General features: G+C 36.5%; 1 protein-coding gene and 1 long non-coding RNA gene across 2 annotated transcripts in view; one reads left to right on the forward strand and one right to left on the reverse strand.

The window, feature by feature from the left end:
- LOC124231476 (uncharacterized) overlaps positions 1 to 1,628 on the forward strand; it is a 134,279-nt gene extending 132,651 nt beyond the window's left edge. The window contains exon 4 of the long non-coding RNA XR_006886540.1: positions 383 to 1,628. This is a non-coding gene — a long non-coding RNA (uncharacterized LOC124231476). The remainder of the gene's footprint in view (positions 1 to 382) is intronic.
- CYYR1 (cysteine and tyrosine rich 1) overlaps positions 1 to 24,059 on the reverse strand; it is a 101,872-nt gene that overhangs the window by 1,684 nt on the left and 76,129 nt on the right. The window contains exon 3 of the mRNA XM_046648279.1: positions 11,458 to 11,615. Within this exon, the coding sequence (XP_046504235.1) occupies positions 11,458 to 11,615 (158 nt within the window). The remainder of the gene's footprint in view (positions 1 to 11,457; positions 11,616 to 24,059) is intronic.

Here is a 24,059-nt window from a genome sequence, read left to right on the forward strand (position 1 = left end):
GCTGAGATGACGTAATAGCACATGTGAGGGATTAGAAGGGACTCATGGCAGCGCGGGGAAAGATCCTAAGAGCCCTTGAGCAGCTGAGTGCTTAGGTCATGACTGAGTAGGTGGAGAAAGGGGTAGAGAGTAAAAGAAGGTGTCAAGGTATTGGGTCCCCAGTCCTGGGCTCCCAAAACTCAGAGGGTCATAGAGCCATTACAGGAATAAGAAAAAAATGGAAGACCAGCAGGTTTGGGAATGAGGATAAAGAATTTAGTTGTCTAAATTTTATTTGAAAATTTTTCTTAAATTAATTTTTTTACTGTAATATACCTCAGTGTGCTTTTAAATCACATTTAATACACTTTATCATGACTATGTATGGATGTCTATTTTGTAGCGATCTCAAGTCGATCTCCAGGTTGGAAGAGAGGGACCCAAGGAGTTATCCATGTCTTCAAGAACCAAATCATTCTGCAACATGTGAGCAACCTCTCTGAAGATTTGCCAGTAGTTGAATCATCATCAAGATCATGATTCTAATTGGAAATTGACATGCCTTAACTGCTTACTGTGAATGTAGCCTAACTACAAGACTAGTGTCAGAATAATGAAATAAATGGCCAAGCTTTTAACATTAGAATGGCAGAGAAGAACGAGGAACATTTCAACAAATTTATTTCTAAAATGTCTTTTCAACTGTGCTTTTACCAATAGGATTATGCTAGTCTTCTGATCAACATGCATGTACAAACACAGGACTTCCTCCTACATGCAAACATAAACTATTTTTCCTTCTGGATCCCTTTACCTTGCCTCTCTTTACCAGGAGCTCGATGATGGGAACGATTTACTGATCTGCCTATACTCAGGGATGTGAGGAAGCAGGACTGAGTCACCCGGGAAAAGAGGAAGATGGAGACACAGAACTGGGTGGGAGGTCCCCCAAGAACTACTCTGCTGAGCAAAGGCCTTACAAGTCTCTAGTGGGCTGAGCAGCCTGTGGGCTAATGGCAGAGGACACAGCTCTGTAGAGAAAGCAGCATGAGCTCCTCTAAGCTTTGTTTCCTACAACAAAATGGAATAACTCCTGTGGAGTCTAAGCATACATTCCCTCTGCACTGCACCCACGCCTTTGGTTCATTACATCGAGGAAAACTGAGACAAAGAGATTTATAATAAACTTCATCCAAGCCAAGAAATGAAACACTGCAGCTTCCACGTACAATAGGTTACAGCTGGATACCCATGGAAGTGTTTCTTATAAGCATGTGGTTCTACGATGCTTTTATGTTGAAGCTTTTCCCTGCCTCCCACTTGAGGAGCACACTGGCTGCTTCTACAGATTGACTCTGCGTCATTCCCTGTCATGAAGCCATGGTGTGTGTTTATGCTTCAGTAACAAAGCGTTTATAGTCTCCCATCTGCATAAAAACTGCTGGAGGACATTATAGTGAGAATTCGCATGGTTTATACAGCTGCATGTTGAACGCGAAAATCTAAGATGTGAAACAGTATTCTTTCATTCTACAGCCTTTGAATTTTGATAAAATGATAATATAATGCTGAAGAGCGATATTTTGAGGACTATCCATCATGAAATAAACACAGCACATCTTTTATAGTACTAGCTGCTGGAAGACATTTTAAAATAAAACTTGTATAACTGTGAATTGTGCTATCTTTCTTTCCTGCAGATAATAAGGTTTCACTAGGAAGTAAACTTTTCAAGGTATCAATTTTAGAATTCTTAATTAACCCTAAGAGACTTCGTTCTTTCTGAAGGTCAACTCATCTTGAAAACATGTATGATGCAGCAGGAGATATAGTGCCTTTGAAATTCTTTCACAATCACTATTCCAATTCTGATTTAAGAGGGGCAGATATGCCATTTATCCCTAATGTCATTATAGTTGTCCACAATATTATAAAATTTAGGGATGCTCTGAAATTCATAGAAGATATTTAATGTTCTTCATCCACTCAGGCCAACATTTCTAAAGCAAATGTACAGGGAAGATGCATGGGGTTCTCAAAACTATACAACATTATTTTAGAAAATTTGGAAACAAGGGAAAATCATCCATAATTTTGTCATCACAATTTAACAAATAATATCTTTATATACTAGCTTCTAGTCATTTGTGGTTTTTTATGTCCTTGTGGTCATACAAAATTGTATACACTTTTTCACTTTATATTATAGCATACTCTTTTTCATTCTGTTTATTTTTCCAATATAAATTTCCCACCATCTTACTCTCTGGATGTACTCCTTTAAACATTTATATTGATTGTTTCCTCTGCTCAGAATGCCTTTGATTGAGGGTACCTTATAGCTTACACCGCAGTAACAAACAGCTCCAAACTAAGTGACATAACCCCACAAAAGTTTATTTCCTGATAAGTCTTTATGAAAATATTTGTGTGGGCATGAGGGGCAGGAGGCAGGCAGAGGGAGTTTACCCCAGGAAGTCTCTCGAGACACAGATTGATGCAGACTTGGCAGGCGATTTCATCTCTTTGCATTTTCTCATTAATAAAAAGTGAATAAGGATGTCTACCTTTGCACGTCTGTCGGGAGGATGAAATACGTAAAGCACTTTTCTGATGTCCCAAAGAGAACATTCATTCTCTCTCCCTCTCCCTTTCTCCCTATTACTCTCTCTCTTCAACACCTGTAAGAAACATATTCCATCACTCATTTTGCCTTGTATGATAATTATTTTTTTGCCTGCTAGATTTTAAAGGTTGGAGGCCACAGTATGTGTCTTTTCCATTCTTCTGTCTTGTAAGCATCTAGCAGAGTTTCCGGTAGACATTTAAAAATACTTGTTGAATGGAGAGAACTCATGATTCTCGAACAGAATAATGGCTTTTTTTTGGTGCCATGAAAACAGAGGTGTTTGATAAACATATATTAAATGGGTGAGTGAATGAATGAATGAATGATGTTGCTCTGCATCTCAGACAAAGATGTAGGCATTGAGTGTTCCATGTCAGTAAAATTTTTTTTAATATTTTTATTTTTAAAAACTTTAAATAAATTTATACCCTTCATCCATTTCTCCCACCTCCCCACCTCTGACATATTCTTAATAATAATATATTTATACCTGTTTCATCTTTTTCTCCCACCCCCTATCCACCTCTCCAATTCTGTTACATATTCTTAACAAAGTTTTTTGTTAATGGCTGCATATCATTCCACTGACATTCACTTATTTTGAGATTAACATTTTTTGGGGAGGGCCATGGGGAGATTGGCCCTGAGCTAACATCCGTGCCCATTTTCCTGTACATTATATGTGGAACACCTGCCACAGCATGGCTTGACAAGCGGTGTGTAGGTCTGAGCCTGGGATCCGAACTGGCAAACCCTGGGCCGCTGAAGCGGAACGTGCAAACTTAACCACTATTCCAACAGCTGGCCCCAAGAGATTAACAATTTTTTATTCCTATAAATAATGGAGTGATTAATATCTTCCTACACATAGATTTTTTATTATCTTGAAATAATTCTTTAGAATAAAAATCCAGGAATTGACTAACTGGCTCAAATAACATGTTCATTTTGGTGCTGAGAGCACATTTTCAAAAAGGACTCTTTAATTCTGTAATGGTACCAGCAAGGCATATAGGTACGCTATCATTTAATATTTTGGTCATTTAATAGTGAAAAAATATAGCTCTTTATTTACCTTTCTTTGATAGTAGCTAGGTTTGACATTGTTTTATATCTTGCTGCCTATTTATAATTCATATGGGGTGATGTTTTTGTTTTGGACTGATACTTTATAAACTGGGATCTTAATAAGAAATAATTAAAATAAGAATTAAGACATAAACAAGTGTACAAAATTATATATCTTTTCTATATATCTTTCTAAGAATAACTCTTTGTCAAAATGGTTTATTTTAGGGGCCCATGGCCAAGTGGTTAAGTTCACACGCTCCGCTTTGGCGGCCCAGGGTTTCCCTGGTTCGGATCCTGGGCACGGACATGGCACCTCTCATCAGGCCATGTTGAGGCAGCATCCCACACACCACAACTAGAAGGATCCACAACTAATAACATACAACTATGTACTGGGAGGATTTGCCAATCTTAAAAAAAAATGGTTTATTTTATTATTTTTACCTTGTTGACATACTCAAGTTTAAAACTCATATATAACAAAATACATGTGTTCTTCATCTTTTTTATCCCTTCAGTGTTGCTTCCAAACTTAAAAATTTGTCTTCTTTTTCAGATATCTGACTCATAACCAACCTATTTCTGAGTTTTTCCGTTTAAATTTTTATATTTAGTACTTCCTTATATCTGTTATTTTATCTGGCGCATTTTTGTGTCAAAGTTTATCTTTTCTAAGTTTTTAATTTTGGTTAAGCCAAATTATCTAAACATAGCCTCTTAATCCTCACTTCTCACATGGTTTTGTTATCCCTCCTTTAGAATTTGTAACATTTTAATCTACTTGTTTCATTCTAATGACTAAAGTATATCTTTTTGTACCAGAAACACCTCATTTTAATTATTATTGATTTTAAATGGTTTTAAACGGTAGGACAGGTGGATCTCATGACACTACTTTTTACAATTTTTTTTAATTGAAATATAATTGACATATAACATTGTGTAAGTTTAAGGTGTACAGCTTGTTGATTTGATACATTTATATATTGTAATATGATTACCACCTGTTAAATTAATTAAACAAGGAGGCCACAGACTGAAGTGACTCTGATGCTTGGTGCCTATGAGAGCAAACCAAAATCTAAGCCTGTAAATGCCTCAAAGTTACAAAGTCAAAACACTAGTGACAACCAATCACAAGTAGCCAACTAGGTTTTAAGCTAGAGCCGATCAAATAATTTCTTTTCTTTGCTTCCACATTTTCTTGATATAGAAGGGGAGCTCCTAACCACTTCTGGTTTTTGCTCAAATAAACTGTTAAAATTTTAATATGCCTCGGTTTATCTTTCAACACACCTTAGCATTAGCTAACACCCCTGTCACTCATGACTTATTTTTGAAGACAACTTCTAAGTTGTCTAACATTATCGCTAGGAGCAAACTTCTGCTCTACCCTTTTGCAAACCCCACTACTCACAGTTTACTTAAACCCCCACTCAGAGCAAAGGCCTATAGAGCTTCTGGCAAGGCCTCCAATTCCTCACCCTCACACCATACAAATACATTCCTACCCATTTCTCTTCTACAACGGCCTAAATTGCCACCCCTGAAAGGATGCTATCATTGGAACCTATCATTCTCCTTCCCCTCAGATAACATCAAGACAAGTCTAGTCATGTTTTACATCCCTCTGTTGCCATGAGAAGGACAAGCTCCCAGAGCGTCCTTCATTGTAGGCCTTTAGCTCTGCAAGGCTTTGTGCATAATGCTATCAATTTTCCAAGCTTTCCCTACCCGCATTCACTGTGCTCAGTAGAACACAAAGTCTGTCATCAGAAAAGGTGCTCTTTGTATCCTCACCCTCTTTTTATCCTTTTACATGTTACTCTAGCTCAGATTATGAGGAAATTCTCTACTGATTGTGTCTGTTTTCTCAGAGAACTAAGATCTGCTGAGAAATCATCTGCTGAGGGTGAGAAAGGCTGATGGTTTTTGTTGAGTTTTGAGAAGACAGAAGAATGCATGAGATAGTTATCTCAGGTAGCGGAAGTGAACATTCACGTCACCTTCCTATTTTAATTAAAATCTGATTTTCCATGAGAGGACAGCTTCCTCTGCAGCACTATAAATCAGAGCTGTTCTTTTTCTCCCACAGCCTACAAACTACAGGGCCAGAAGGTACCCTGGGTGTTCTCTGTGATTCTCATAGCCATTTTTCACACTGTTGGCCATTCTCCCTCTTTAAAAACCCGCGCTCTTCTGTAGCACATGCCATGAGATTATACTACTTTCTATTGCTGCTTGTTCTCAATATTTGTGGTCCTCTCTGCCCCAAACTCTCATTCAGCAAAGATTTAGCATCAGGTCCACTGTCTTTCTCTCCACCACGACTTCTATTATCATTCTTAGTGATTTCAACATCCACGTAACCCTGCCTCCCAGTCCCTTGGACTTTTTTGCCTTCAAAAATTTTTTCTAACCTTCTTATAACCAATTAACAGTACCAATTTGTAAATCTGACCACTACTCTTTATCTTTCTGAAATACCCATTCCAACACATCTTGGATCTCACCTCAATTTTTAATTTAGTGACGGCATTTTAAAAAAATTAATTTAAACTGATGTCACCTCTTTCCTGTCTGCATGTCTTTCTTTATTCAGCTTAGATTTATGGTCAATCAGTAAAATTACTTCTGTGCATCTACTGTCAACTTTCTTATCTCTTTCTTTACTCATTGCCTGACAAAACCCCAATCCCAATTAAACACAATACTTTGGTTAGCGCAGATCTGTATCTAGCAGCTTAATGTGGCTAGAGAAATATGCACAATCGTGCTAACTGATTTCACTTTAAATGAATGACCATTTTCTTAAATGTGGAGGCTCTTGGCATTGCTTGGAAATTATACATTTCTTTATGCATTTCACTACCCCTCCATTCTCTGAGATCATTGTTTCACTCTTTTTGCATTCTCCTTAACTACAAATACATCCTCAACCCACTTTCAGCATAAGACTTGCTTCTTATTTCACTAAGAAAATAGGCACAATCAGAAAAGACCACCCTCATATCACAAAATCCTCTGATGAGGACATGAAAATCTTCCTCTGTTCAGTCTATGTACTAATAAGGTTACCCTCATTTGTGAATTCAATGATGCAAATAGAGTTTTGAGTTCTTCATGAAATATTTCCAAGAGATTCTAAAGACTATAAGACAATTATTTTATGCAATGTCCCTCAACTTGGGTTTGTCAAATATTTTTTCATGCTAAGTTTTAGCCTGTGAACTTCCAGCCAGAACACTACACACTACACAACACGAAGTTGTGTCATCCTGAGTAATACACAAAGGTGCAAGACATCCATGTGCCCCTCTTTGGTGATTTTAGTTTTTACACCTGATCAAGATGTCGTCTGGTTTCTCCACTGTGTAGTTACTACTTTTTCCCTTATAACTAACAAGAAGTCTGGGGATAGACACTTTAAGAGCATGCAGATATCCTGCTCCTCAGCAACCCTTCCCCCCAGATTTAGCATCGATTGATGATTCTTATCCCAAACTTTTCTTACAATGGTTTTCAAATGATGGTTTTTGCAATTCCACAACTCCTGTCTACATGTATCCTTTGGCATTTTTCTGTTAGCAACAGCTTCCCCTCCTTCTCCATTGTTTATCTATAACATCTATCTACGTATCTATGTATCAATCTATCTATGTTTCTATCTATCATTGGGGGACTCAATAGTGTACTTCAAATCTCAATTTTCTTGACAGCATTGAAACTCCTTGTTTTCCTTTTGCTGGCATTTGATTTTTATATCTTTGCCAAGTCTTTTGTTATCGTCTTTCTGTATTTTCTTTCAGGTGTGTATCATCCAAACTTATTTTTTTTAGAAGGGGTTAACAGATCACATTCCTTTGTTTAGACGGAAGTTCTGGAAAGTATGGAAATGTAAGACTTGACAAATAAGTCTTATTTTCATACTGATGGCTTTAGAAATAATTTTAGTTAAACAAGAGACTGTTAATTTTACCCAAGATGACAGTAGTAAAAAACTACTTTGGACTGTCACTGTCCAACAAAGGGTCAGGTGTGGCAGATAACGTTTTCTTGGTAATCTCCCCACAGTGCACAGTAATACTCTTCGCTGTAGGATTACCTCCTGGACATTTTCACCAAGGAATCATATAACCTTGGCTAAATTATTTTCTCCTCATTTATGTGGCCTCCAGGATTTGGACAATACAATAATTTGGGTTGTTATCTCAATTATCACAGTGTTAATTAATTAATGTGGATAAAAACATTTTATATTTCCACAGACGAAAGATTTTGAAAAGTATTCAATACTACTCTGTGTTGTTTCCTGATCCTTTAAGTAAAAGCTTAATTAGTGACTTTGAGAAGGAAATGGGAAGTAATCAAGCACATTATGTTTTCAAAGACCTAGCCTTTTTGTGGTAAAAATACTTCCACCAAGGTTCATTATGTTTTTTGCATTATTCAGTTCCAAGAACAATGCACTTACTGAAAATGCAACATGCCCTTGTGATCTGCCGGTATAAATGGTGCCACTATAAAGTTTTAAAAGCATGTTTCCATGCATGAAATAGAAACCTCAAACCTAAGAAAGCACAAGACTACACATTGAAATATTTTGTATATTCTATTCTAATTTTATAAAAAACATTTTTAAATGTTTGAAAAATTAATTTTAGGGGCTGGTCCAGTGGAGCAGTGGTTAAGTTTGAGCACTCTGCTTTGGCAGCCCGGGGTTCATGGGTTTGGATCCTGGGTGCGCCTACACTCTACTCATCAAGCCACACTGTGGTGGCACCCCACATATAAAATAGAGGAAGACTGGCACAGACAGCTCAGCAACATCTTCCTCAAGCAAAAAGAAGATTGGCAATGGGTGTTAGCCCAGGGCCAATCTTCCTCACTAAAAAAAATAAATAAATAAAATTAGTTTTGACTAAAGTTTTTTTGATCAAGCAAAAATGTATCTGGAATGTTATCAACAGAGTGTTTCTCCTTGCCGTTTCCCTGATTAATGTCTCTGCCTGACTCTCCTTTGTTCTTCTCCGGCTATGGGTTAACCAGGTAAAACTGGGGAGATGTGAAAAATAAAAAATAATTCCCCCTATTTTTCCCTTATACCCTAGTCCTAGCATCTTACACTAACCCCAACAATATTCTTAGTAAGCTGGGAAGATTCAAAATTGTAAATTGCTTTTGTCGTGAGTAAAAGCTGCATAGCCAACCCTGATGGTCTAGATTCAGCACTATTACCACCAGGCCCAGATTCATTTCTTAGCCTGTCTGTCAGTTATCACGCTGTGGTGGCTGCATGTTGCTGTGATGCTGAAAGCGATGCCACCAGGATTTCTAATACCAGTAGGGTCATCCACAGTGGACAGATTTCAGCAGAGCTTCCAGACTAAGACAAACGAGGAAGAAGGAAGTGGCCACCCACTTCTGAAAAAATTGGCCATGAAAACCCTATGAACAGCAGTGGAGCATTGTCTGATACAGCACCAGAAGGTGAGAGGATGGCACAAATAGACAGGGCAGCATTCTGTTCTAGTGGACACAGGGTTGCTAGAAGTTGGAATCAGCTTCATGGCACTAACAGCAAAAGCTACATATTCCAGGGTGAAATTTAAGGTTAATTCCATAGCTATTGCTATATAGCTAAATCAGATCTTGTCATGAGTTGTGTTCTTCATTTGTTCACATTTGTTCAGCCATGTCCAATGAGTGCCCATTAAGTGCTAGTCTTGATCTTATAGGCATGGGATTGAGTAGTGAACAAAATAGACAAAGATCCCTGCCTCCTGGAGCTAATATTCTAGAAGAAGAGGATGGACAACAAACAATAAACTTAATGATTAGGTAAACTACATGGTATTCTTAGAAGATTAAAACATTCTGGAAAAGAAGTAGAGTAGAGTAAGGAAGATGGGATGCTGTGAGGAGGGACATGTTACAATCTTAAACAGGATGATCAGAGTAGCCCTCATTCAGAGGTGGCCTTTGATCAAAGACTTGAATTAAGTGAGGGGGTCAGTGTTCTAGGCAAAGCCCTAAGATGGAAGTGTGCCCTGTTTGTTCATGGAACAGCAAAGGAAAAAGTGTAACTGGAGCCAGAATGGCAAGAAGGAGAATAGAAGGCAGCGAGGTCAGAAAAATAAAAGCAAAAGCCAGATCACACATTGTCCTGCAGGGTCTGGTAAAGAATCTACCTTTTACTTTGGATAAATGAGGAACCACTGGCTTTGACTCTTCCTCTTGGGGAAACGGGGAGCCACTGGAGATTTTGAGCAGAGGAGTGGTATGATTTGACCTCTACTTTAAAAGGTCCATTCTGCCTACTGTGCTGAGAATAGACCCCAGGGGGCCAAGAGTGGATGCTGGGAAACCGGTTAGGTTGTTACCCCATAAATAGAGGGAGGGCTGATGGTGGCTCCCACCAGGAAGTAACAGTGGGCACTGTGAGAAGTAGTCAGATACTGAATACATTTTGATGATGCAGCTGAGAAGATTTCCTGGCAAACTGCATGTAAGTTTGAGGGAAAGACAAGAGTCAAGGATGACTCTAAGGCATTTGGCTCGAGCCACTAGAAGGCTAGAGATACCATCAACTGAGATGGTAAAGGCTGTGACTGAGAGAGGATTTGAGGGGTTAACCAGAATCATAGCTTTAGACATGTTAAATCTGAGGTATCTATTAGACATCCAAGTGGAGATGTCCAATAGGCAGTGGGATCAAATGAATCTGAAACTCAGGAAAGAGATTTGGAGCAGAGATATATAACTTTGGGAGGCATTAGCATATAATGGCACTTAGTACCACAAGGCCAAATGGTATAACCAAAGAAGTGAGTGTAGATACAGGATGAAAAAAAGACATAAGACTGCGCCCCGAGGCACTCCAACATGAAGATATTGGAGAAGAGGAGGAACAGACAGAAGAGGAACAGGAGAAATGGTCACTCTCTCATTCATCTGAAATTTGCTCCCTCAAATTGAAGATGATAGGGAAAAGGTAAAGAGAGGAAGGAAGGATCAGGGAATTGATATACAAGGCAGATTGCACGTAGAAGGGATCATTTTCCTTTCCTATAGGGATGGAGAGAGAGGACACGAGTGTGGTTAGGAAATCATCTTCCCAAGGACGTGTTAAATTTGACTCCTTTTTGTATGTCAAGTTGTACATAAACAGATTGACTTAGAAAGCACTATTGAAATCATCTAATGCAAAATGCAATATTTTGTTTACAGAGTCCTATGTGTTCAATATATTTATATGTGAAACTTCTAGCAGATTCTCAACAAATACTTGCCAAATTATTAATTTATTACTTTTGCTCTTTGTTGAGAATTTTAATATTAAATTAAAACTGTTTTCTTTGCATAAAGAGGACACATAAGAACTTTCTTCAATACTTTTTCTCAAGATCTATCAAATTACATGCCAGCTTATTCAGATATGTGACTTACACTTTTTATAACTATTTGTCAGAAGTCACCAGATAATAGTCGCTGTTGGTGTGAAGTGTCTATTTCTCTTAACCCTGGCTGATTGGCAACTGTGGTCAATGAGACAACCATTGAAAATATGACTATCTTCAAATATGAGATGGATTTTATTATTTGGATCTAAGTAATCTCCATTCGAAGTTAGAGCTCCAATCTACATTTACTTAGAATTACCCTATACACTTGGAGATTCTTCCGGTGAAAGTCTTTAATGTTTCCTCTCTCGAAGGAGTAGAGCATAACTAACAAATACGACTCTTCCTTCAGAAGGAGTAAGCAATTTTGCTTACCAGGATAGGAGGAGATGGCATTGATGTGGGTGGTCCTGATGACGCCCACCCGGGTCCCACGGTTGTTTTTCATGCACATGCAGATACATATGGCAATTCCAGCAATGACCCCCATGATGAATACAATTCCAAACACTATGCCAGCAATTGCTGTGCCCCTAAAATGAGAAAACAAAAGTACATTTATAGTAAAGGCTCTTAAATATTCTTCAGCCTTTCAAATACAGCTCTGTAACTATATGACAAGTGCTTCTTTACAAATGTCCTTAAGGATAATGTTAAAAAAGGATAATTCTCTGAATTGGTCAAGGAAATAGTCTTGTGTATTGCTATGGATAGGAAAAAGGTATCAACCTTCAGGGAATCGTCTTCCAGCACAATTTACCCATCGTCCAGATTCTGGTTTTAAAAATTCATGTATTTATACAAAGCACAATTCTCCAGATATGCTCTCTAAAACAATAATTAAAAAACCATTCTGCTGTGTACTTATACAGCAAAGAACTTATCTATTGTTTGTCAAGTACGTGTGTTTAATGAAAACAACTTGATAAGTGCCAAAATATTAACAAAATTTAACATTTATTCCTGATTAAAACTCTTCATAAAGTAGAACCAGAATATTTTCTTTCCTAACACAACAAAGAAAACCAAACCAAACATCATTTTTTTTATTATTCATAGAATGGTTATGACAAACAAGTATTCATTCCCATTAAATTCAAGAACAATATAAGCAAAACCTTTACTTCTATTAATGTTCATGTTTTTCTCCAGAAAGTTTTATCTCATGCAACAAGATCATAGGAAGAAAAAAACACTGCAAGAAAGAATCAACAATATCATTATGTGTAGATACTATGATTTGTAGGAGTCTACATTTGTCCACCATTTTGGAAAGTAATATGGAAATCTTTACCAAAATGTAAAATTTCACCATTCAGTATCATTTCTATTAATGCTTCCTAAGGTAATACAGCACATGTGTGCACAAATAATGTAACAAGAATGTTCATCAAAGTCTTGTTGCTAATAGCAAAATATCAGAAGCACCCTAATGTCCATAAAAAAGGAATTGACAAAAAAGGAAAAAAATACGATACATCAGAGAATGGATCCTCGACCACGATAGAAAGGGTGAAGAGGTCCACATGGATTGAGGTGAAATGTTCATGACACATGGTTAACGTAACACTATGAACAAAAAAAGCAAGTATTAACAGAATAATACCAGTATTATCAGAAGAATTGCAACGGGGTAAACTATATTGTTATATATAAAATTTTTCAATGTATATTCAATGTGTATATACAAGTGATTATCTTGTAGATATGGAAAAGTAAAGAAAATTTCCATTTTCTAATTTGCGTACTCCCCAGAGGCAACCATTTTCAACTCTCTCAGCAATTTTTTTCGAGCATTTTTCTTCCTATTTCTCAATATTATTACATTCTTTTAATTTTTAATTTTTATTTTTACATATTATCTATTGGCTCCTCTTATAGTATTTGGGAATGTGATCCCTTAGACAAACTTAATCCTTGGTTACATTAGTCATCAGTGGTATTTATTTATATTACCATGACATTGCTTACTGCTGAGCCAAGCGATGTACTCTGCTTACCTTTCATTTCTCTTATATATATATTTTTTTTACGGGATTTCCATGAGTTCTCATTTTTTTTTTCCTCTACCTATTGCTGTTCCCCTTCCCCTGAAAAATTCTTAGAAATCTTCCAAACAATTATCAGCAACTTTTTCAAACACTCAAACACAGTAACAATCACTTTATCAGTTCTGTTTTATCTCCATGGAGACTTCTGTCTTACTCCAGTGGTTCCTCTGGAGTTTGGAACTGTTTCTAGATCTGTGTGGTGGTCCTCAGGTTTCTAGTTTCTGGACCCCATTCCTGCATTTTCATGGTGAACTTCCCTGTTTGCCAAAGCACATTCCTGAGTGGCTTCTTACAGAAAGGTTCAGGGGAGATAAATGTTTTGAGTCCTTGTATGCTTGATACTAAATTAATGCTACATACATGATTGATAGTTTGGCTGTGTATGGAATTCTAAGCTGAAAGACATTATTTCTCAGGAATATGATGGCATTGTTCATTGTCTTCTAGATTTTGGTATTGCTGTAGAGAAATCCTATGGCATTCCAATTATTTTCCTTTGTGTGATAGTGTTTTTTTCTCTTCTTTTTTGCTGGAAGTTCTTAGCATCTTCTTTTTACTCCTTGTATCCTGGAACTTCGCAATATGTTTGGATTTTTTAAAAAAATTATTTTGCCAGGCCCTCAGGATTTTTCATGCTAGAGACTTATGTTCTTCAGGTCTTGTAACTGTCCATAAATGGATAATTTCCTCTCCATCACTTTCTCTGTTTCTCTTTCTGGAAGCCTATTCTGAAATAAGTCTCTGAATCTCCCAGATGGCTTTTCTAATTTTTCTTAACTCTGTTTTCTTGAATTACTTTCTGGGGAATTTCATTGACTTTATCTTCCAAAGTTTTACTGAACTTTTAAATTTCAGCTACCATATTGTTAATTTCCAGGTGCTCTATCTTATCCTCTATCACATCCCTCCCTTTTTTTCATAGTGTCCTGTTTTGCTTTCGTGGATGCAATTTCTTCTCTTAATCTCCAAAGATACTAATGATATACTTTTAGAAACTTTCCCTACTCTTCATATTTCCCCTGTGGCATCTAGGTTCCCTTTTATTGATTGTTTATTTTGACCTATGTCATGTTTGACATTTTCCTTAAATGTCTGGTGATCCTTGAATCTCCTCCTATTTAAAACAGAGGTACTAAATAGTTGCTTGGAAATCCACTGTGCAAGGCCAGCATTGGACAGGTGAGCCCCACAGAAGAGGATCACCTGAGATCAGTCCTCATAGTCTTTTTTATTTGGGGCTGTTCATTTTTCTCCATAAAAGGAACCTCCAATTTCATACTTGGGAAGCATAAGCTGGGCTGCCAGCATCCCAGAGCCTGGGGATTTACACACAAGGGTACGAACTTTCACAAAATCCTCCTGCTTTCAGCTCAGAGACTCCGTCTCTCTGCTGTGACTGTGGAGACTTTCAGGATAAGTCTTCAAAAAACAAAATCTTCGTGGCTTAAAAGCATGACTTCTGAAGCGAGACTGCCCGGATTCCAGGTAGCTGGGTAACCTTGGGCAAGTCGTTCAACCCTTCGGTTTCTTTACTGATGAAATGAAGGTCAGCTTGGTGCTGCTTTCATTCTCCTAAATTCCATGTCATGAAATATCTGTGCTCAAGGCTCTCTTGCCAGACAAATAAGTTCTTACTCTCAGACCTATCTGAATATCTATCTTATACTTTTTCTAGGACAGGTCCATATTCTCTCATCCCAAGCCCTTGGGGCCACACACATCTTGTAAATCAGGAATTTTCAGATTTTGGACAGGGGATACAGTATATACACTGTATATTGTATGATACTCCCAGGGCTAGCATCCTGAGCACAATGAATTTACATGTCTGCAGCAAAGGTGGGCATACTAACCCTCATGGATTACATAGAGACTAGAAGAAAGCCCCAGGTTCATTCAGGTCCCATCTTGCCATCAATCGACTTATATCAAACCTTTCATTTTCCAGAGTTTTTTGAGGATTTCAGAATTGCAGATAAGGCATTTTGAACCTGTATTCATTCTTTTCAGAAGAGAATTTTTCTCTCTAAGGCTTTTACACATTCACTTAGAAAACCAGAATACCGTTAAGAATTCCAATAGGCTCCCTTGAAATATTCCTACATGCATTTGTACGTTGTTAGCAAATTATGAAAGCAGAATGAGAGGCATATTAGGATTGCACTGCTATTACTAATTAAAAATGGCAGAGTCTAGCAGTTTAACAAATAGGGCTTTTCAAGAAAAAAGATTTATCAAAGGAGATAATATGAAATAAGAAAACTAAAAGTAATCTGGAAACTTCCTTTTTATTGTAATTTTCAGGTCTAAATAAGAATAAATTGGAGGGCTTAATTGATGTTCCAGAAATAATCAATAGCTCAATTATGCAGGCATAGAGTTGCCAAAGTATGTATTATGGAAGCTGTTAAGATATCAAATTGGGACATATTTATATTCATTAATACCCTTTTTAAATAGAGGAAAGTAGAAAATTAGTCACATTTTGTTTGCTTGTTGGCAGCTCCAGCAAACATCCCTGCTCTTGAGGTCAATAATGAGGTTGCAACTAATGTGTTAAATGAAGTTTTTTGATGAAATCATGATTTCGATGTCCTTGATCCTTTGATACCCACCAGCAATTGTAAATTAGTTATTTGAGACATGGCAAGTATAAAATTTATAGTATTATCTACTCTGTTATTAATTAAAAGAAACAATAAATAAACCTTTCAGCATATAAATAATTTGGTTTAGTCAACTGTTGGAAAGAGAGAAGCTATTAATTTGAGAAATGTGGCATCATAAAAACTTTGAAAAAATTGCAGGGATTGTACTTTTTTTGAAAGAACACATTGCAGGGTTTGCATATTTTTCTTTTTTAAAAACTTTTATTTTGAAATAATTATACATTCATAAGAAGTTGAAAAAACAGTACAGAACGGTCGTGTGTACCCTTCACCCAGTTTCCCCCAATGGTTACATCTTAGGTAACTACAGGACAACATCGAAACCAGGAAACTGACACTGGTCTAAAGTGTGCGTATAGTTCTACGTCATTTGAACACAGGCAGAGATTCATGTAACCACTATGTGAGCAAGATACAAAACTGACCCATCACCATAAAATATTTCTTCTATGCTACTCTTTTAGAGTCAAACTAACCCCCGCTCCCCACCATCAATATCTCCTCTAACTACTAATTTCTTCTCCATTTCTGCAGTTTTACCGTTTCAAGAATGGTATACAAATGGAATCACATATGCGACCTTTTGAGATGGCTTTTTTCATTCAGCATAACGCCCTTGGAATCCATCGTAGCTTTTGTGTGTATGAAAACATTCCTTTTTATTACTGAGTAGTATTCCATGGTATGGATATAACATAGTTTGTTTAACCATTACCTATTGTAGAACATTTTGGTTATTTCCAGTCTTGGCTTTTACAAATAAAACTGCTAAGAACAATCATGTACAGGTTTTCGTGTGGACATACGTATTCATTTCTTTGGGATAAATGCCCACGAACGTGGTTGTTGAGATATATATGTTTGATTTTTAAAGAATGTACTACACTATTTTTAGAGTGGCTGTACCATGTTACATTCTCATCAGTAACGTATGAGAGATCCAGTTTCTCTGCATCCTTGCTAGCATTTGGTATTTTCATTATTTTTAATTTTAGCTTTTGTAATGAATGTATAGTGATATCTCATCGTGATTCTAATTTACATTTCCCTAAAGACTAGTTAGGTTGAACATGTTTTCATGAACTTATTTACCATTTATATAACTTCTTCAGTGAAGTGTCTCTTCGTGTCTTTTACTCAGGTTCTAATTGGATTGTTTTTTTGCTGTTGAATTTTTGAGAGTTCTGTATACATTGTAGATATGAATCCTTTATCAGATATATAGTTTACAAATATTTTCTCCCAGGCATGGTTTGTCTTTTCATCTTCTTCACAGAGTCTTTTGCAGAGCAAAAGGCGTTCATTTTAATAAAGCCCAGTTTATCAATTGTTTTCCTTTATGGATCGCACTTTTGGTGTCATGTCCAAGAACTCTTTACCAAGCCTTAGGTTCTGAAGATTTTCTCCTGTTTCCTTCTAAAAGATTTATAGTTTCATGTTTGATATTTAAACCTATAATCCATTTTGGTTCCCTTTTTGTATAAAGTGTCAGATGTAGGTTGAGGCTGATTTTTTTGCTCGTGGATATCCATCCAACTGCTACAGTACCATTTATTGAAAACTGTCCTTCTTCCATTGCATTGCTTTCACAACTTTGTCAAAAATCAGTTGGCCATGCTTGTTTGGGATTATTTCTCAGGTCTGTACATTTTCCTGTTGTTGGATAGGGTGTTTTATAAATGTTGATTAGATTCCGTTGGTTGATGACATTTGGTTCTTCTAGGTCCTTGTTGATTTTCTGTCTAGTTGTTCTTATTGTCCAGAGAAGGATGTTGACCCCTCCAATTATAACTGTGGATTTGTCTATTTCTCCTTTCAGGTCTATCAGTTTTGCTCCACATATTTTGCAGCTCTTCTGTCCTGTCTAGGCTCCACTTGACATTCACTGGTAGGCGTTGGGGTGAGCTGTATTTTTTTCCCATGGTGTTTGGCTGTAGTCAAATTGTTATCATCTAGAAGTTTTCTGTCTTGCTAAGCAGCCTCTTTCTGGGTCCTTTGGCTGAAAGATCAGACTTTTGTTGGGGCTTAATTGTCTGCGAGCATTGGTGTTTCCAGATTGCCAGCTTCTTTACCTCCAACTTCAGGAGAAAGGAGGCAAAAAGAAAACCCAGGGAGCTCACTCTTGTGTTGTTCTTAACCCCACAAGGTTCCTAGCTGTTCTGTTCACCTTTCAGAGTTTTCTTCTTTGTTTTAGATACAATGTCTAGGGCTTTGAAGTTGTACTTAAAGGGAGGAATAGGAAAAGGTATGTCTACTCTGGCAATGTATTTTTGAAAAACAAAATACTGTAATAAAAGGTATTCTTTAAAAGTCATTGTAAATTGATTTTTTAAAGCACAATATGTAAACACCTTTATAGAAGACATGAAAACTGTGATGAATATCTTTAAAGACACAACTTTTAATATTACTTAGGTTTTTAGGGCAAAAACAATAAGTCATTGACATATATATATATATATATATATCTCCTATGATTCCAAATCTTTTCCTATGCATGTTGAAGATGCTTAAAAAAATCTGTAATAAATGCATGAATTAAACTACTTCACCCACATTCATTAAACTATTATGGAACTATTATCCACAAAATTCTTTCTTTGTAATGAAAATATTTCTTAACAGCACCTCTTAACTCTTAAATCAAACCTGAAAGGGTGTTTTTCTCTGGAGAAGAAAGAAATACAACTTTTTTTGATGCTGTAAACTTTTTAAGTTTTAACCGCTGATTTTCTGGATTATAAGGCATAATTTGGATAAATATGTATGCAAAGAGAAGTTTCTGTTCAGGAGGCTACTCCAAAACCTTTCATGAATTCTATAAAATTTCAGAAATAATTATCTTCTCCTGGTATCTAATAATTTTGTGGAGCTTCGTACTAAACAAAAACATTCAGTTTTCTCAGTTACATACAATAATCAACAGGCAAAAAAATCCAAGCTTGTTTAAGCAAATTATTTTTTAAATTATTCATTATACTGAAGGCTTTTTTAGTCAGTTTAGTCCAGGATTAGGCAAACTAAGGCCATAGGTCAAGTTGTTTTAATAAATAAAGTCTTATTGGAACAAAGCCAACCAATTTGTTTGCATGTTGTCTGACTGCTTCGGTGAGATAATGTCAAAGTTGAGTAGTTGTGACAGAGACCACATAGCCTACAAAGGCTAAAATATTTACTATCTAGCCCTGTATAAAAAAGTGTACTGATCTCTGATTTAACTCACTTGTGAATAAATTAGTGTTGCCTTTCCTTGGGTAACTTCTTCTAAAAAGTTATGCCATTAATGATATTGTAACAAAGCAAGTAGTAGCATAGGTGGGGCAATTTGCACTAAAAATCTAACGTTCTATTATATTTGGAAGCTTTTTTAAGTCCATTAATTGGAAACTCACAAGAGTTGCAAAGTTTGAATGTTCTTTTGGATTATCCCTAGTAATATTATTTACTATAGTACATTTCTGATGCTACTTCAATACAAAAACTACTCATGCTTTGTGGTGTAATAAAAAAATAAGTATTTGGTCTTTGTCCCAGGTTCTTGGCACACAGCTCTTAAAACCCTTAGAATCTCTTGAGTGATAAAAGTGTCTGTTGGATGCTGATAAGAGGACTGTGGCTGGATGCCCCTAGATAGCTTTAAGATGGAGACTACTCACCAGAAAGACCAAAGCTTGATTAGAGGGTTGGAACTTTCAGCCCCACTTCTGACCTCTGGGAGATGGGGCGGGAACTGGAGATTGAGTTAATCACCAATGGCCAATGATTTGATCAACCATGCCTACACAAGGAAACCTCCATAGAAATCCCTCCATGATGGGGTTCAGAGGACTTCTGGGTTGGTGAACACACTGTGCTGCTGGGAGGGTGCAGCTCCTGGAGAGGATATGGAAGCTCTGGAAGCTCCATACCCCTTCCCCTATACCTTGCCCTACGCATCTCTTCCATTTAGCTATTCCTGAGCTGTATCTTTTGTAATAAATTGGTAATAGTAAGTAAAGTGTTTTCCTGAGTCTTGTGAGTTGTTCTAGCAATTAATCAAACCTGAAGGAGGAGGTTGTGGGAATCCCTGACTTTGTAGCCAAGTTGGACACACGTGTGGGTAACCCAGGGACTCTATACTTGTGACTGGCATTTCAAGGGAGGGCAGTGTTGTGGGACTAAGCCCTAAGTCTGTGGAGTCTGACATTAACTCTGGGTAGTTAGTGTCAGAATTGAGTTGAATTGTAGGACACCCAGTAGATATGAGAACTGGTTGATGTCAGGAGGAAAAACGCTCCCCATGCTTCCTTCTCTGTTCTTCAAAAATCTTTGTAGATGTATGTAAGTATCAGTGTGTATTGTTTAGCTCCATGGGTAGATATTGACCACTTGCTGACAACAAGAAAATTTTGAACAAAATTATGGATTGAAAATTTATACCAAAATGAGACTTTATAATCAAGATACTAAATGTATTTGTAGTGGCTCTGATACTATGAAATGACAGTTTATAACAAGGCTCCGAGAAAATATATTTCATTTCATAAATGGCTTTTCATAAGTAAAAAAGATTCTGATAATGTTGCAACTGTTACCATAATATTTACAGCACACTTTTAGGCTCAGCTCTGCTATATAATAACTTAACACAGATATCTTGACATGGTTTTACTATCACATAATGTTTAAGGTAAATAGTAGATATGACAAGAATATCATTATAATATTTCCCTTCTTCTCTGACATGACCAATTTACAAATGCATTTTATGAAACAGCATAATACACAGGACTTATGAATATTTTATGCAATAATTTAGTAACATCAGTTCCAATAAAATAGGAAAATAAAATCAGGTCACAGAGATATTTGATGTCCAAATAAGATGCAGGCAGAATTATAGAATATTTCCATTAGGAGAAACTTTTCATAGAGACATAAGAGTTTTTAGGAAGTGCATAAGTGAGAGGTAAAAATTTTAGAGGAGAGTTTCCTAGGAAAAAAGGCCACAATTTCAAAAGAATAAACTTAAAATGAGTTCATTTCCTATTTAATGAAAAATAAATTATAAGTATAGCAAAGGCATTTTTATCTTTCTATTAAAGAAGGGACTATTAAATAATCTTTTATTTATAATAATCCATACATGATGAATTAAAGCAATAAAAAATATTATTCCAACTGTAGGGATAAAAGTAAAATGCACACATGAGAAAAATAAAATGTGGCAAAATTCTTCTTCAGACTATTCCGTTTGCTCAATAATCCCTCCTTTTGGCCAATGCGTTAAAATATTGTAATACAATATTTTCATATTCATAAGTCTTCAAAACCAATATTTTATTCTAAACTTATTGGGAATTTATAAGGTACATAATTTAGTAATTATGCGTATAATTTAAAAATGATGCGTTTTCCTCTCTATTGCTTTAACAAATTATTACAGAATGGTAAGAATAGAAACACAAACTCAATGGATTATAGTTTTCAATATTAAGAGAATATAGTTCTGGGACCAGCCCTGTGACCTAATGGTTAAGTTTGGTGTGCTCCGCTTTGGTGGCCCTGGTTCAGTTCCTGGGTGTGGACATACACCACTTGCCAGCGGCCATCCTGTGGTGCTGTGGCATTGTATGTGGCGACCCACATACAAAATAGAGGAAGATTGCTATGGATGTCAACTCATGGCCAATCTTCCTCAGCAAAAACCTCCCCACAAAAACCGAATACATAGTTCTGTAACTTCCACTAATAACAATAGGACTCTAGAAATCCGTCAATATTTATATCTATATCTAAATCTGTATCCGTGTTTGTGTCTGTCTGTACCTATATCTAGCTACATGTATATCTATCTATATATTTATCCAATAAGAAGATTGCAATTTCAAGTGGTTAAATTATTACTAATTGTCATCAAAATTCCATGTGTCAAATGTTTACAGAGGGTAGAAACACCGATCCATATGATTTTCTCAATACGTCTACATAACTTGCAAAAAAATTCTGTAAAATTCAGATATGCCAAAGATGTTTATTTTGCCTTTTTTCATGCTAGTCCTTCTCTCTAATAACTTGACTCATCATATTCTCTTTCTTTGGGGCTTTATGGATAACTTCTCTGCTATTCTCAGAATAACAACATTAAAAACGATATCTGATTTACTGACTCTATTCCTGTGGTAGAGACATTTTCTACTCAATATCTATCCTCTACGTTGTCCTTGATACAAGAACTCTTGATGGTTAACTGGGTACACAGCTACCTGAAATAAATACCATATTTTCTAGATACCTTGAAAGCTAGAGTTTTTCATGTGGTAAAGTTCTGGAAAATAAATTGTAAGTAAAATATTTTGTGACATCTTTCAAGAAACTACCTTAAAAGATGGATGGAATGGGCTTTTGGCCCCTTCTTTCTCATCTTACTTCCCATCTTGCTTTCTGAAATATGGGTGTCATTGTTGAGCTCCAGTCTCCAGTTGGACCATGAGGACAATCTGCCTAGGGATGGAGGAGGTATGAATTTGAGGGAGTGTGTATCCCTAATAGCTACATGGAGATGCTATATCAGCCTCGAGTTGCCTATCTTTGGATTTCCTTTTCATGAGAGAGAAACAAACTATTTTTTTAAACATTTGATTAAAACTTCTGTGATTTTAGTTTGAGTGTGTGTATGTGTGTGATATGCGCTTGACCTAATCTTACCTAGCACAACTCCTTTGCCAAAATTAGCACACAGTGCAAACAGAAAGAAATATTTAATGTGGAAACAGCAGTTTTTTTTTTTTAAAGATTTTTTTTTTATTATTATTTCCTTTTTCTCCCCAAAGCCCCCCGGTACATAGTTGTGTATTCTTCGTTGTGGGTTCTTCTGGTTGTGGCATGTGGGACGCTGCCTCAGCGTGGTCTGATGAGCGGTGCCATGTCCACGCCCAGGATTCGAACCAATGAAACACTGGGATGCCTGCAGCGGAGCGCGCGAACTTAACCACTCGGCCACGGGGCCAGCCCCTGGAAACAGCAGTTTTAAGGAGCATACAGGTACTCTGAGATTCCCGTGAAAAGGTTCCCAAAAAAAGCATAGCAGAACCAAGAAAATATGAGACTGCATACAACTTCTATGAAATTGGGACCATTTATCTTCCATCCTATGTAGAGTTAAATTTTTATGATTCACTCAGGGACCTTCAAGAAATCTCTACATTGCCCAGACGTCAGAGAGGTATACAAAATGAGAATAAAAAATTGTCTTGCATGTGTTGTGAATGGTAGGGTGACCTACACAATAACACTTCATCACTGGAGTTCAATGGCAAATGATTTGATTGATGAAGGAAGCAAGAATAATTCAAGCCAAAAAGTACCCTTTGAGAATTGGTTGGTTTGCACTTATATCCACTGATCAAATTTTCTGAACAAGTGCCCAATTCCTATATTAGATTCGTAAAGCAAGTTCAGTGAAGAGAAAATTCCTATAATAAAACAATAATAATATTAAGAACAGCAATTAAATGTTGTTTTCCAGATACATATGTGCATGTGTATATACATATATATATATGAATATATTTGATTTGTATTTAGGAAAACAGGAAACTGAGTGAAGATTCTCTGAACTATATTACTTGATACGTTCTGTATGCTCTGTGGATTCCAAAATGTTATTATCTGATCAACTGTCAGTATAGCCTTGAGATAGCGCAACACACCATCCTGCAAGTCAAAATCTAAATGCAGTCATTCATAGTTACAGACATTTCCAGAACCTTTTGATCAATATACATGAATGTGATTCATTTCCTTGTTTACTTAACAGCAACATTTGGAAAAGTAGTACTGACCCACATTTAAGTTGGTTTAATTTTCCAGTGATGCCCTCAAGGCATTTGATTCATTCGTCATTATGCCTGCAATTCCAAATGGCTACCACCAGGTGGCAACATTCATTAATTCATTCATGAAATCTATACTGCACACATATCATGTGCTAGGCACTATTCTGGGTGCTGGGATAGAATGTTGAATGATACACGGTACCTGCCTTCAAAGATTCTAGACCCATGTATGGGATAGTAAGCCAAGAGAGAGATTGAAAGTCAACTATCTCCAGGCATGGAAGACGAAGACAAGAAAACAAAGAATTTGATCATACTCAGCAAAAGAGAATTGTTTTTTAAAGAAACAATGGGACTGTAATAAATTAAAGAGAGTAATGATTTCTTAATACTTCTTAGTTACATATAACAGTTTTTTGACCCAGAGGATGCTTTTGTGA

The sequence above is a fragment of the Equus quagga genome, chromosome 21 (genome assembly GCF_021613505.1).
Source record: "Equus quagga isolate Etosha38 chromosome 21, UCLA_HA_Equagga_1.0, whole genome shotgun sequence".
Taxonomy (NCBI): Eukaryota; Metazoa; Chordata; class Mammalia; order Perissodactyla; family Equidae; genus Equus; species Equus quagga.